A 14,508-nucleotide genomic window follows, 5' to 3' on the forward strand; every position below is an offset into this window, starting at 1 on the left:
TATTGATCATTTCCCGAATATTAAAAACAAATGTTCAGGTTTTTTTTCTAGTTTTTTTTTAATGTAATAATGTTTGGTTCCAACATATTAAGAAGTTGTATTAAAGTGTTTTTAATAACTGAGGAACTTTGAGGGACAGAAGTGTATTTAATGGATCATGTGACTCATTTTCGGCCTCATGTGACGCGTCAGAACAGGAAGTCACAAGTTTCCTTTATGGCTGAAAGGACGATTTATGGATTTAAGTATTTATAGTTTTGTTTTATTTGATTCTATTCTGATTTAAAATGTTCACATGTTTGTTGTGTTAAACTTAAGATGACCAATGTATTCACCTTTTAACCTTTTAATGAAGGTTAAACAATGTGTGTTCAACATTATCTTCAAACGTTTTGTTTGTCGTTAAATTTGACTGATTTAGCGGTTAGCTAGCATGCTAACGCCACCGTGCTTTCATGCTACAGTTGCAGTTATTTATATTATATTCATATATAACGAGTGTTCTGGAGGTTTAGTTTCTTTTTGAAATCTTTTTAAGAGCTCTTAAAACCGTTCTTGGAGTTATTGGATACCATCAGTGATTCGTTATTGATCATAACGTAGTGCCGCTGTTTCTCCCAGGCGATGCTCGGGATCTTCTTCAGTGCGAAGTCGGCCATGCTGATCGAGGACGTCCCGTTCACCGAGGCCGACATGCGGAACGAGTGAGTCGCTATGAATTCTAGGTCTTTGAGTTTTAATACGTTGTGTTAAAACATAACGAGGCGTTTCCTGTTTGAAGACCGGAAACAGGAAACGCCTCGTTATGTTTTAACCTCAAATAATCCATTTCTGCTTTTCTTTGTCAAACATAAATAAATAGTCTTTCCTAACCCTATGACCCTGATCCTAACCCTATGACCCTGATCCTATGACCCTGATCCTAACCCCATGACCCTGATCCTATGACCCTGATCCTAACCCTATGACCCTGATCCTATGACCCTGATCCTAACCCTATGACCCTGATCCTAACCCTATGACCCTGATCCTATGACCCTGATCCTAACCCTATGACCCTGATCCTATGACCCTGATCCTAACCCCATGACCCTGATCCTAACCCCATGACCCTAACCCTATGACCCTGATCCTATGACCCTGATCCTAACCCTATGACCCTGATCCTATGACCCTGATCCTAACCCCATGACCCTGATCCTAACCCCATGACCCTAACCCTATGACCCTGATCCCATGACCCTGATCCTAACCCCATGACCCTGATCCTAACCCTATGACCCTGATCCTAACCTTATGACCCTAACCCTATGACCCTGATCCTAACCCCCTGATCCTAACCCCATGACCCTGATCCTAACCCTATGACCCTAACCCCATGACCCTGATCCTATGACCCTGATCCTAACCCTATGACCCTGATCCCATGACCCTGATCCTAACCCCATGACCCTGATCCTAACCACTATGACCCTGATCCTAACCTTATGACCCTAACCCTATGACCCTGATCCTAACCTTATGACCCTAACCCTATGACCCTGATCCTAACCCCATGACCCTGATCCTAACCCCCTGACCCTGATCCTATGATCCTAACCCCATGACCCTGATCCTAACCCTATGATCCTAACCCCATGACCCTGATCCTAACCACTATGACCCTGATCCTATGACCCTGATCCTAACCCTATGATCCTAACCCTATGATCCTAACCCCATGACCCTGATCCTAACCCCATGACCCTAACCACTATGACCCTGATCCTAACCCTATGACCCTGATTCTAACCCTATGATACTAACCCCATGACCCTGATCCTAACCCTATGATCCTAACCCTATGACCCTGATCCTAACCCTATGATCCTGATCCTAACCCTATGACCCTGATCCTAACCCTATGACCCTGATTCTAACCCTATGATCCTAACCCCATGACCCTGATCCTAACCCTATGATCCTAACCCCATGACCCTGATCCTAACCCTATGATCCTAACCCTATGATCCTAACCCTATGACCCTGATCCTAACCCTATGATCCTAACCCTATGATCCTAACCCTATGACCCTGATCCTAACCCTATGATCCTAACCCTATGACCCTGATCCTAACCCTATGATCCTAACCCTATGACCCTGATCCTAACCCTATGACCCTGATCCTAACCCTATGACCTTGTGCCCCGCAGTAAGAACCCTCCTCAGGTCATCTACGGTCTCTACAACCAGGTCGGCATCAACTGCTTCATCGCCGCCGCCATCTACGTGGCGGTGGGCGCCGTCTCGCTCTGCCAGGTCCGACTCAACAAGCGGCAGGAGTACATGGTCACATAGACGACCTTTGACCCCCCCCCACAGTGTCGCGCCACTTCCTCTTACGACCGACCAATCGGCAGTCTTTTACATCTGTTTGGCTCCGATTTGAAGTGAAGTCGGAAAAAATAATTTATTTTAAAGTTACAAACTTTTGATGTTTTGTTTGTTGTTGTGATGTTTGTTGTTGTTGTAAACGTTACATTCCTCTTCGTGAAGGTTCACTTTGCCTTCAGAACTTGTTGCATTTAATTTGTTAATTTACTAGATTTTAATTAACAAGGAAACAAATATATAAATGAGTCAAAGATTAAAAAGACTAAATAAAGAGTTTGATGGTTTTTATTTATTTAGATCGAGATGTTTATTGTGACAAGTTATGGTGGAAAATCCTTTGCAATAAAGTATGTGTGTAAAGTCTCAATTATTGTTATTGGTTCTTATTGATTCTATTTGCATTAGTGAATAATTAGATGTTAATAAACATGTGTACACTAAAGTTGTTATACTACTTTATTGCATGCTTCATGAGGAACTAAGATGTTCTTAAAGAGACAGTGTGCCGATTTAGTCGTTTTTTATAAAAATTCTTACAAACATAAAAGGGAAAAGGCCATTTTTTTTATTTGTCATGGCTTGTGGGCGGGACAGTGGGCTAAACCATTATTTTCTGGGGGGAGGGGGGGTGCGAGTTTAAAACTGGATGTTTTCTGGATAAACCGTCAAAGTTGGAATGAAATAAAAAAATCTGACATTGACAATTCTCTCTCTGATTATCATTCCAGTTTTTATTCTCGATCAATAGGGCGACAAGCATTATTTAACTTGGTATCTCCCACCCGAGTCACTGAGTCCAAACAGAGCTCTTCCCGCCACATGGCACGAACACCACAGAAGAAGCACAGAGAGTATTATATTGACCAGAAGGACTTTAATTCTACTTATTAGGAGAATCTTTATCCTCATGAACTTCAAAACGTGGGCGAGACCACCCCGACCAGAGGGTCAGGGTGTGTGGCTGAAGGAGAAGGAGAGCAGCAGGGGTTGATGTTGTCTGGTGTGATCCAGGTCTCTGAGAGCCAGGAAGTCCAGCGACTGCTCGATAGCGAAGCCAGAAAGGAAGTCTGCCTTGAGGTTAGCTGAAGACAGTTCCAGAGGCCCCTGAGACGAGGTGCTGGGTCTGTGCAGAACGGGTGGGAAAGATAACAATGTGTGAACGAGGCCGAGAGTATCTACAAGTTGATATACGCACAGGTATGGAAGGTAAACACATACAGAGCAGTTTTATACCCCGAAGACCCCAACAAGACGCAGAGATACAAGGAAACAAAATCACCACCATCACAGGGATTTAAAGATGAAACATTGGCTTACTGTTCAATTCATAACGTGGAAACAATACAAATACTTTAATGTTAAACTCTGTCATGGACACAAATCTGATTTATTGATCGATTCCAACATTTAGACACAAATCAATGAGCTGGAAGACAATAAAAGTCCCATTGGAACGTAATCTTTTGTGTTTTTGTTATATTGGTCTTTTTTTTTAGTGATGGAAGTACATGTAATGTAATTGATTATATATGTACAAATGCTTTGCATTATCTTATTAATACATTCATATGTTAATCACTTGAATGTTGATGAATGTGGAGCTTCGTTATTTTAATTTAGTTGCTCCGCTTGTGAAGTTCAAGAGGATCAACAGTTATTGAAACATGCTAATAATGTATTTGTTGATTGTATTTTGGTGTTGAAGTATCAGATAACAGAAATAAAGTGAAGTACAGTAATTAGTAAAAGTACTTTGTTTCTTTCCACCACTGATAAAAGCTTCAAAAGATACTATTTTTAATTTACATTTTTAAAAATTAGAAAAGATTATTAAAGTTAAGGACAATGATGGATTTTATTTTAGTTAAACAGCTGATATTTCAGACAGTAGTTTGATGAAATGTAGTGTTTTTTGTAACAATAAGCTTCTCATTACAGTAATAATAATATCTATTTATATATATTATGACACTGGACACTCTTTAGTGTATAGTAGGGGCCATATATGCATATACATACACATATATATATATATATATATATATATATATATACATACATATATATGTATGTATATATATATATGTTATATAACTATATATATATATATATATATATATAAATATACTCAATCAGCTCAACAACTGTCAGAAAGAAAATGTGCCGTTCATTATTTCTTCGCACATGAAACTGAAAGTATGAGTTCTCACTCGTGGGTTAAACCATTGTCCTCTAAATGGGGGGTGGGGGGGGGACTGTACGTTTCAAACTGGTTGTTTGATTGACGAACAGTCAAAGTTGGGTAGAAATAAGACCTGATGATGATAAATCTACATATATTTTAGGATCATTTTCAGATAAGGAGGGAAGTAAACAGGCTGTAAAACAGGCTGGAAGTTGGTTTCTGCCAACTAGTTCAGAAGGTGTGTCGTAAAGCTCTCTTCCTTCTGTGTTAACCAGTTAGTAAAAACAGGTCAGTGAACAACAAGGAAGAGAAGGTGAGTAGTAATTAGAGGCTGTGCTGCTTATTTCTTTATGAGATCCTTTAATAACATTCCTTAAACAAAGTGCGTCGATCAAAGGAAAAGGTGACGAATCCCAGAAGAGTGAAGCCAAATGTTCTGTTTGCGCTTCGGTTTCAATGGTGACTGATAGATGTTTAATAGTCCTGTGGAGAGGCGTTCAACATTAAAGTACCTGCTTTCTAGACGCTATACGCACGACACAACCTGTTCGTTGTTTACTTGTTTTGTTGGAAAATGTTTGTGCAGTGTTGTTCTTGTTTTCTTGTCTTCTTCATTGTATTTGTTCACATAAAGATGCTTATGATCTGAACAAAGTCTTAGAAATGGATTTTATTTCTAAAAGTAATTTTCTTCCTGACCTAACCCCTTATCCTGACCCCTCGTCCAAATCCACCATCCTGACCCCTGGTGTGGTGTGTGTGTGTGGTGTGTGTGTGTGGTGTGTGTGGTGTGTGTGTGGTGTGTGTGTGGTGTGTGTGGTTGGTGTGTGTGTGTGTGGTGTGTGTGGTGTGTGGCGTGTGTGGTGTGGTGTGTGTGTGTGTGTGTGTGTGTGGTGTGTGTGGTGTGGTGTGTGTGTGTGGTGTGTGTGGTGTGTGTGTGGTGTGTGTGGTGTGTGTGGTGTGTGTGTGTGTGGTGTGTGTGTGTGTGGTGTGTGTGTGTGGTGTGTGTGGTGTGTGTGTTGTGTGTGTGTGTGTGTGTGTGTGTGGTGTGTGTGTGGTGTGTGTGGTTGGTGTGTGGTGTGTGTGTGTGGTGTGTGTGGTGTGTGTGTGGTGTGTGTGGTGTGTGTGTGTGTGTGGTGTGTGTGTGTGTGTGTGGTGTGTGTGTGGTGTGTGGGTGGTGTGTGTGGTGTGGTGTGTGTGGTGTGTGTGTGGTGTGTGTGGTTGGTGTGTGGTGTGTGTGGTGTGTGTGGTGTGTGTGTGTGGTGTGTGTGTGGTGTGTGTGTGGTGTGTGTGGTGTGTGTGTGTGTGTGGTGTGTGTGTGTGGTGTGTGTCTGTGGTGTGTGGGTGGTGTGTGTGGTGTGTGTGGTGTGGTGTGTGTGTGTGGTGTGTGTGTGGTGTGTGTGGTTTGTGGTGTGTGTGGTGTGTGTGTTTTGTGTGTTGTGTGTTGTGTGTGGTGTGTTGTGTGTTGTGTGGTGTGTGTTGTGTGGTGTGTGTGTTGTGTGTTGTGTGTGTTGTGTGTGTGTTGTGTGTGGTGTGTGTGTGGTGTGTGTGTGGTGTGTGTGTGTGTGGTGTGTGTGGTGTGTGTGTGTGGTGTGTGTGGTGTGGTGTGTGTGTGTGGTGTGTGTGTGTGGTGTGTGTGGTGTGTGTGTGGTGTGTGTGTGGTGTGTGTGGTTGGTGTGTGTGTGTGTGGTGTTTGTGGTGTGTGGCGTGTGTGGTGTGGTGTGTGTGTGTGTGTGTGGTGTGTGTGGTGTGGTGTGTGTGTGTGGTGTGTGTGGTGTGTGTGTGGTGTGTGTGGTTGGTGTGTGTGTGTGTGGTGTGTGTGGTGTGTGTGTGTGGTGTGTGTGTGTGTGTGTGTGGTGTGTGTGTTGTGTGTGTGGTGTGGTGTGTGTGTGTGGTGTGTGTGTGTGGTGTGTGTGTGTGGTGTGTGGTGTGTGTGGTGTGTGGTGTGGTGTGTGTGTGTGGTGTGTGTGTGTGGTGTGTGTGTGGTGTTTGGTGTGTGTGGTGTGTGTGTGTGGTGTGTGGTTGGTGTGTGGTTGGTGTGTGTGTGTGTGTGTGTGTGTGTGGTGTGTGGTTGGTGTGTGGTTGGTGTGTGTGTGTGTGTGTGTGGTGTGTGTCTCTTTGCATTACCTTGTAAATACATTCATATGTTGATCATGTTGCAGCTGAAGAATATAGTTTATATTTTATATATTTATATAATAGTTTATATTTGTTGACTCATCTGTTGCTCAACAGTTATTGAAACGCTATACACACACGACACAACCTGTTTGTTGTTTTATGTCTCGTGGTCATCGTCGCCTACATCTCGTCATCGTCTCGTCATCGTCGCCTATGTCTCGCGGTCATCGTCGCCTACATCTCGTCATCGTCTCGTCATCGTCGTCTATGTCTCGCGGTCATCGTCGCCTATGTTTCGTCATCGTCTCGTCATCGTCGCCTATGTCTCGCGGTCATCGTCGCCTACATCTCGTCATCGTCTCGTCATCGTCGTCTATGTCTCGCGGTCATCGTCGCCTACATCTCGTCATCGTCTCGTCATCGTCGTCTATGTCTCGCGGTCATCGTCGCCTACATCTCGTCATCGTCTCGTCATCGTCGTCTATGTCTCGTCATCGTCGCCTACATCTCGTCATCGTCTCGTCATCGTCGTCTATGTCTCGCGGTCATCGTCGCCTACATCTCGTCATCGTCTCGTCATCGTCGTCTATGTCTCGCGGTCATCGTCGCCTACATCTCGTCATCGTCTCGTCATCGTCGCCTACGTCTCGTCATCGTCGCCTACGTGTCGCCTACGTCTCGTCATCGTCGCCTACGTGTCGCCTATGTCTCGCGGTCATCGTCGCCTACATCTCGTCATCGTCTCGTCATCGTCTCGTCATCGTCGCCTACGTGTCGCCTATGTCTCGCGGTCATCGTCACCTACATCTCGTCATCGTCTCGTCATCGTCTCGTCATCGTCGCCTACGTCTCGTCATCGTCTCGTCATCGTCGCCTACGTGTCGCCTACGTCTCGTCATCGTCTCGTCATCGTCGCCTACATCTCGTCAACGTCTCGTCATCGTCTCGTCATCGTCGCCTACGTGTCGCCTATGTCTCGCGGTCATCGTCACCTACATCTCGTCATCGTCTCGTCATCGTCTCGTCATCGTCGCCTACGTCTCGTCATCGTCTCGTCATCGTCGCCTACGTGTCGCCTACGTCTCGTCATCGTCGCCTACGTGTCGCCTACGTCTCGTCATCGTCGCCTACGTCTCGTCATCGTCGCCTACGTGTCGCCTACGTCTCGTCATCGTCTCCTAGCGCCCCCGCGACCCTAATGAGGATAAGCGGTATTGAAAATGGATGGATGGATGGATGGATGGAAAAAATCAGTAACTTTTAATATCAATAAATGGTATATTTATCTGGTTAAGCTGTCAGTGATGGTGTCTGGTTTAGTTTTTTTCTTTGGTCTCCGTTGGTTACAGATGTCATTGCTGGTTTTAGAGACTAAGTGGAAATCAGCCCTGACCTCCATCCTGGAGCACCTAACCCAATCAGAACTCAGGAAGTTGCTGTTCAAACTGGACAAAATCCCTCAAGGTCTGACGAATGAGACGCCCAGAGAAAGACTCCCTGATATAATCATCCAGCACTACGGGACAGAAGGGTCCATCTCTGTAATCAATAAAGAAATGAAGGTCTTACCGAGGAATGACGCTAGAGTCCAGGAGCCGCTGCGCCCCTTTGTGGACCGAGTGAAACAACTGAAGAAACAGCGACAGGAAACAAAAGGTGAGATCAGATGAATTCATTGAGATAATTTCCTCCCATGTTGGATTATTTTAACATGAAGTGAATATAAAACACATAATTGATTTTCAGAAACACAGATGAGCCAACTTGAAGGGTTCAAACTAGTTATTCTCACTTATAGTGAAGATATTCTAAACCAAGTTAATGAGATCATCTGATATTCAGAACATTACAAAAGTAAGAAATGTTTATGTTTTGTTTCTTTTTTTGTTTCAAAGGTCAGCTGAATAGCTGCCAACCTGAGGTGAGAATCAAGAGTTAATGATAAAAAACAATCTGTACACAATCTGCTGCTTTCAACAGATACATATTTATTTTCTTTTGTATGCAGAAGAAAAAAGGTCAACTTTCTGGTCAGGGCTCCATTGAGAGAAAAAGGAAGGTGAGCAGATGTTTTTAATTAATATTCCATGTTTTTTTTAAAATATATTTTTCATATTTCTATTATTATTACGGTTACTATTATTATTATTATAGTGTGTTTGTTTTGTACCTCTGTTGACTCGGAGAACCCTGCAAAAATAATTCCGATGTGTCTGGAATGCTGGTCTAGGCACAGATGGCAAATAAAAAACCTTGAACCTTGAATGTTAACATCAGACCTTTCATAACCGTTGCATACGTCTCGTCATAACCGTAGTAACAGGGTTTTAATCTTGTGGTTTGTTCAGATGGATCCTGTTGGAGTCAAAAAGCCCGAACCGAAGACAGAGCAGCAAGAAACTCTGAATCTTTCTTCTCCGTCTCTGAAACCAGATGAAACTACCAAAACCTCCAAGGTAGCTGCAGACGTCTCTGTTCCATCAAACACTTGTTCCACATGTATTTGATTCTCTTAAGTCATCTGTTTGTTGACTTATTTTGCCTCGTCTCGTCACCTCCGCCTCGTCGCCTCCGCCTCCGTCTCGCCGCCTCCGTCTCGCCGCCTCCGTCTCGCCGCCTCCGCCTCCGTCTCGCCGCCTACGTCTCGTCGCCTCCGCCTCCGTCTCGCCGCCTACGTCTCGCCGCTTACGTCTCGTCGGCCTCCGCCTCCGTCTCGTCGCCTCCGCCTGCGTCTCGCCGCCTACGTCTCGTCGGCCTCCGCCTCCGTCTCGTCGCCTCCGCCTACGTCTCGCCGCCTACGTCTCGTCGTCGTCGCCGCCTACGTCTCCTCATCGCCTACGTCTCCTCATCGTCTCCGCCTACGTCTCCTCATCGTCGCCTACGTCTCCTCATCGTCGCCTACGTCTCCTCATCGTCGCCTACGTCTCGTCGTCGTCGCCGCCTACGTCTCGTCGCCGCCGCCTACGTCTCGTCGTCGTCGCCTAAGTCTCCTCGTCCCCGCCTACTTCTCCTCATCGTCGCCTACGTCTCGTCGTCTCCGCCTACGTCTCGTCGTCTCCGCCTACGTCTCGTCGTCGCCGCCTACGTCTACGTCTCGTCATCGTCGCCTAAGTCTCCTCGTCTCGTCATCGTCGCCTAAGTCTCCTCGTCTCCGCCTACGCCTACGTCTCCTCTTCGTCGCCTACGCCTACGTCTCCTCTTCGTCGCCTACGTCTCGTCGTCGTCGCCTACGTCTCCTCGTCGTCGCCTACGTCTCGTCGTCGTCGCCTACGTCTCCTCATCGTCGCCTACGTCTCCTCTTCGTAGCCTACGTCTCGTCGTCGTCGCCTACGTCTCGTCGTCGCCTACGTCTCGTCGTCGCCTACGTCTCCTCTTCGTCGCCTACGTCTCGTCGTCGACGCCTACGTCTCGTCGTCGACGCCTACGTCTCCTCGTCGTCGCCTACGTCTCGTCGTCGTCGCCTACGTCTCCTCATCGTCGCCTAAGTCTCCTCGTCTCGTCATCGTCGCCTAAGTCTCCTCGTCTCCGCCTACGCCTACGTCTCCTCTTCGTCGCCTACGCCTACGTCTCCTCTTCGTCGCCTACGCCTACGTCTCCTCTTCGTCGCCTACGTCTCGTCGTCGTCGCCTACGTCTCCTCGTCGTCGCCTACGTCTCCTCGTCTCCGCCTACGCCTACGTCTCCTCTTCGTCGTCGTCGCCTACGTCTCCTCTTCGTCGCCTACGCCTACGTCTCCTCTTCGTCGCCTACGTCTCGTCGTCGTCGCCTACGTCTCCTCGTCGTCGCCTACGTCTCCTCGTCGTCGCCTACGTCTCGTCGTCGTCGCCTACGTCTCCTCATCGTCGCCTACGTCTCCTCTTCGTAGCCTACGTCTCGTCGTCGTCGCCTACGTCTCGTCGTCGCCTACGTCTCCTCTTCGTCGCCTACGTCTCCTCTTCGTCGCCTACGTCTCGTCGTCGACGCCTACGTCTCGTCGTCGACGCCTACGTCTCGTCGTCGTCGCCTACGTCTCGTCGTCGTCGCCTACGTCTCCTCTTCGTCGCCTACGTCTCGTCGTCGACGCCTACGTCTCGTCGTCGACGCCTACGTCTCCTCGTCGTCGCCTACGTCTCGTCGTCGTCGCCTACGTCTCCTCATCGTCGCCTAAGTCTCCTCGTCTCGTCATCGTCGCCTAAGTCTCCTCGTCTCCGCCTACGCCTACGTCTCCTCTTCGTCGCCTACGCCTACGTCTCCTCTTCGTCGCCTACGCCTACGTCTCCTCTTCGTCGCCTACGTCTCGTCGTCGTCGCCTACGTCTCCTCGTCGTCGCCTACGTCTCCTCTTCGTCGCCTACGCCTACGTCTCCTCTTCGTCGCCTACGTCTCGTCGTCGTCGCCTACGTCTCGTCGTCGTCGCCTACGTCTCCTCGTCGTCGCCTACGTCTCCTCTTCGTCGCCTACGTCTCGTCGTCGTCGCCTACGTCTCCTCGTCGTCGCCTACGTCTCCTCTTCGTAGCCTACGTCTCGTCGTCGTCGCCTACGTCTCGTCGTCGCCTACGTCTCCTCTTCGTCGCCTACGTCTCCTCTTCGTCGCCTACGTCTCGTCGTCGACGCCTACGTCTCGTCGTCGACGCCTACGTCTCGTCGTCGTCGCCTACGTCTCGTCGTCGTCGCCTACGTCTCCTCTTCGTCGCCTACGTCTCGTCGTCGACGCCTACGTCTCGTCGTCGATGCCTACGTCTCCTCGTCGTTGCCTACGTCTCGTTGTCGTTGCCTACGTCTCGTCGTCGACGCCTACGTCTCCTCTTCGTCGCCTACGTCTCGTCGCCGTTGCCTACGTCTCCTCGTCGTCGTCTACGTCTCGTGGTCTCCGCCTACGTCTCCTCGTCTCCGCCTACGTCTCCTCGTCGTCGTCTACGTCTCGTGGTCTCCGCCTACGTCTCCTCGTCTCCGTCTCGTGGTCTCCGCCTACGTCTCCTCGTCTCCGCCTACGTCTCGTGGTCTCCGCCTACGTCTCGTGGTCCTTGCCTACGTCTCCTCGTCTCCGCCTACGTCTCGTGGTCTCCGCCTACGTCTCCTCGTCTCCGCCTACGTCTCCTCGTCTCCGCCTACGTCTCGTGGTCTCCGCCTACGTCTCCTCGTCTCCGCCTACGTCTCGTGGTCTCCGCCTACGTCTCCTCGTCTCCGCCTACGTCTCCTCGTCTCCGCCTACGTCTCGTGGTCTCCGCCTACGTCTCCTCGTCTCCGCCTACATCTCCTCGTCTCCGCCTACGTCTCGTGGTCTCCGCCTACGTCTCCTCGTCTCCGCCTACGTCAGGGTTTTAATCTTGTGGTTTGTTCAGATGGATCCTGTTGGAGTCAAGAAGCCTAAACACAAGACAGAGCAGCAAGAAACTCTGAATCTTTCTTCTCCGTCTCTGAAACCAGATGAAACTACCAAAACCTCCAAGGTAGCTGCAGACGTCTCTGTTCCATCAAACACTTGTTCCACATGTATTTGATTCTCTTAAGTCATCTGCTAAGTTATTTATGTAATGCAACAACATTGTGAACGAATGTTCCACAATAAGACACTGAGATGATAAATACTGTGTGATTCATTCAACCTTTAAATACACTTTGACAGTAGTTGAATAGTTCAGTTCAGGTCCTCAACCTTCACTATGAACTTCAATCTGTCTCCATTCAGGTTCCCAGTGAAGCGCTCCAGACTGGGAGGGTTAAGATAATAGGAATCAAAGTGTCCAATACGAGGAACACTCACCTGGATGTAGAGTTCAACGGCGAGCTGAAGGCGTTTTATGTGACAACTCGACTTCTTGCAGACGCATTTGGCATCAAAGCAAATGATGATTTTAAAGAAATCTTCTCTTCTCTGATGCCGCTCAACGCAGAAGCACAAATACAAGGAAAGAGGATTATAGCAATAAAGAATTACACTTATTTGTAGAAGTCGAATTGGACTGGAGTGGGTTGGAGTGTACAGTTGGATTGTGGTTGTCTTACCGGCCGTGATTGGTCCATTCTGAGTTATTGGAACTTTTGGTGGAATCCCAGAGTTGTCCGATCATTATCAGCCGATATTGGTTCTAAATCATTTGATCAGTAACAGTAAGTGTATCAGTAAGTGTATCAGTAAGTGTAAATGTATCAGTAAGTGTATCAGTAACAGTAAGTGTATCAGTAAGTGTATCAGTAACAGTAAGTGTATCAGTAAGTGTATGTGTATCAGTAAGTGTATCAGTAACAGTAAGTGTATCAGTAAGTGTAAATGTAACAGTAAGTGTATCAGTAAGTGTATGTGTATCAGTAAGTGTATCAGTAACAGTAAGTGTATCAGTAAGTGTATGTGTATCAGTAAGTGTATCAGTAACAGTAAGTGTATCAGTAAGTGTATGTGTATCAGTAAGTGTATCAGTAACAGTAAGTGTATCAGTAAGTGTATGTGTATCAGTAAGTGTATCAGTAACAGTAAGTGTATCAGTAAGTGTAAATGTAACAGTAAGTGTATCAGTATCAGTAAGTGTATCAGTATCAGTAAGTGTAAGTGTATCAGTAAGTGTAACAGTAAGTGTATCAGTATCAGTAAGTGTATCAGTATCAGTAAGTGTATCAGTAAGTGTATCAGTAAGTGTAAGTGTAACAGTAAGTGTATCAGTATCAGTAAGTGTATCAGTAAGTGTATCAGTATCAGTAAGTGTATCAGTAAGTGTATCAGTAACAGTAAGTGTATCAGTAAGTGTAAGTGTAACAGTAAGTGTAACATATAAGAAGATATATATTGCTAGAAGCCGTCTGGCTCCCAACCCGACATCTTCTTCAGGAGCGGTTCAATCCCCAAATTATTAAAACTGATACAAACCAACAATCATGTGTTCATCCATTAAACATTATTGGTGAAGTTCACTTGAGTCACATTTCTGACTCTTTTATCCTGAGAATCAAAGAAACAAGAACAAACTGTTTATTTCTAATCGACTTTATTAAAAAACAAAATCATCAACACACACACACACACACACACACACACACACACACGAACAGGAGGAGAAACATTGTTGAGAAACTGTTTTTACTTTGAAGAAAAAATAAATCGGCAAGCGGACAGTTTTTCTACAATTAGAAAAATGACCAATCAAAATCAATCAAGTGGAGAGTTTCCTTCCAAAACACTTTGCATCCAATTTATTAATAATTAAAAGGTGGAGAATAAAAATGACCTGATATTCCCTGTTTAGATTTTCCAAAAATATACAATATTTATATAATTACATGCAGTGAAATCTCTGACCGGCAGCTCGATTCTGGAAGGAAGCTCTTCACTTGGGATCAGACGGGACTGCTGATGGAAATGATGTTTACACACTTACACACTTACACACACACACACACACACACACACACACACACACACACACACACACACACACACACACACACACACACACACTTCTGATTTACATTCAAACCAAACAGAAATCTACAAAAATAGACCATCAGGCATTTTGCACGTTGAGCTTTCCTCCAAAACAAAATCCACCCGTCGCACGTCTTTAAGAAAATTGTCTTTAATATTAAGAAAATTGTCTTTAATATTCAGAGAATCTTTAATATTAAGAGAATGGCCTTTAATGTTAAGAAGTGTCTTTAAGAAAATCATTATTAATGTCTTTAATATTAAAGATAATCTTTTTCAATATTAAGACAATCGCCTTTAATATCAAGAGAAACATCTTTATTCACATATCGACAGATGAACGCTAAGCTAAGCTAAGCTAAGCTAAGCTAAGCTAAGCTAAGGGCTGCTTTTTGTTCACGTTTATCATAAAAACTAATATTTTGAGTTGAAG

General features: G+C 46.0%; 2 protein-coding genes across 5 annotated transcripts in view; both read left to right on the top strand.

Moving 5' to 3' along the window:
• Nucleotides 1-2,742, top strand: part of rnasekb (ribonuclease, RNase K b) — a 3,430-nt gene extending 688 nt beyond the window's left edge. Inside the window, exons 2-3 of the mRNA XM_034550900.1 lie at nt 622-704; nt 2,195-2,742. Of these exons, the coding sequence (XP_034406791.1) occupies nt 622-704; nt 2,195-2,339 (228 nt within the window). The 3' untranslated portion in view covers nt 2,340-2,742. The remainder of the gene's footprint in view (nt 1-621; nt 705-2,194) is intronic.
• A 447-nt stretch (nt 2,743-3,189) lies between these two features.
• Nucleotides 3,190-13,564, top strand: LOC117743114. Of its 4 annotated transcripts, none has more exons than XM_034550898.1 (7): nt 3,190-3,581; nt 8,031-8,337; nt 8,577-8,602; nt 8,690-8,740; nt 9,030-9,137; nt 12,001-12,108; nt 12,348-12,860. In XM_034550898.1, the coding sequence occupies exons 2-7, from the start codon at nt 8,031-8,033 to the stop codon at nt 12,606-12,608; spliced, it is 861 nt and encodes a 286-aa protein (XP_034406789.1). In that variant the 5' UTR covers nt 3,190-3,581; the 3' UTR covers nt 12,609-12,860. The 4 variants fall into 4 exon arrangements, with proteins under 4 accessions (XP_034406789.1, XP_034406787.1, XP_034406786.1 ...); XM_034550896.1 differs by having other exon boundaries at nt 3,190-3,572; XM_034550895.1 differs by lacking the exon at nt 3,190-3,581 and adding an exon at nt 4,629-4,873 and having other exon boundaries at nt 12,348-13,564.
• The last annotated feature ends 944 nt before the right edge of the window (nt 13,565-14,508 follow it).

This window comes from Cyclopterus lumpus, chromosome 14, assembly GCF_009769545.1.
Source record: "Cyclopterus lumpus isolate fCycLum1 chromosome 14, fCycLum1.pri, whole genome shotgun sequence".
Lineage (NCBI taxonomy): Eukaryota > Metazoa > Chordata > Actinopteri > Perciformes > Cyclopteridae > Cyclopterus > Cyclopterus lumpus.

Coding starts and splice junctions, on each gene's coding strand:
- LOC117743114 (XM_034550898.1), top strand. CDS start 8,031: ATGTCATTGCTGGTTTTAGAGACTAAGTGGAAATCAGCCCTGACCTCC. Junction 8,338..8,576: donor ACAGCGACAGGAAACAAAAG/GTGAGATCAGAT, acceptor TTTGTTTCAAAG/GTCAGCTGAATAGCTGCCAA. Junction 9,138..12,000: donor AAACTACCAAAACCTCCAAG/GTAGCTGCAGAC, acceptor TGGTTTGTTCAG/ATGGATCCTGTTGGAGTCAA.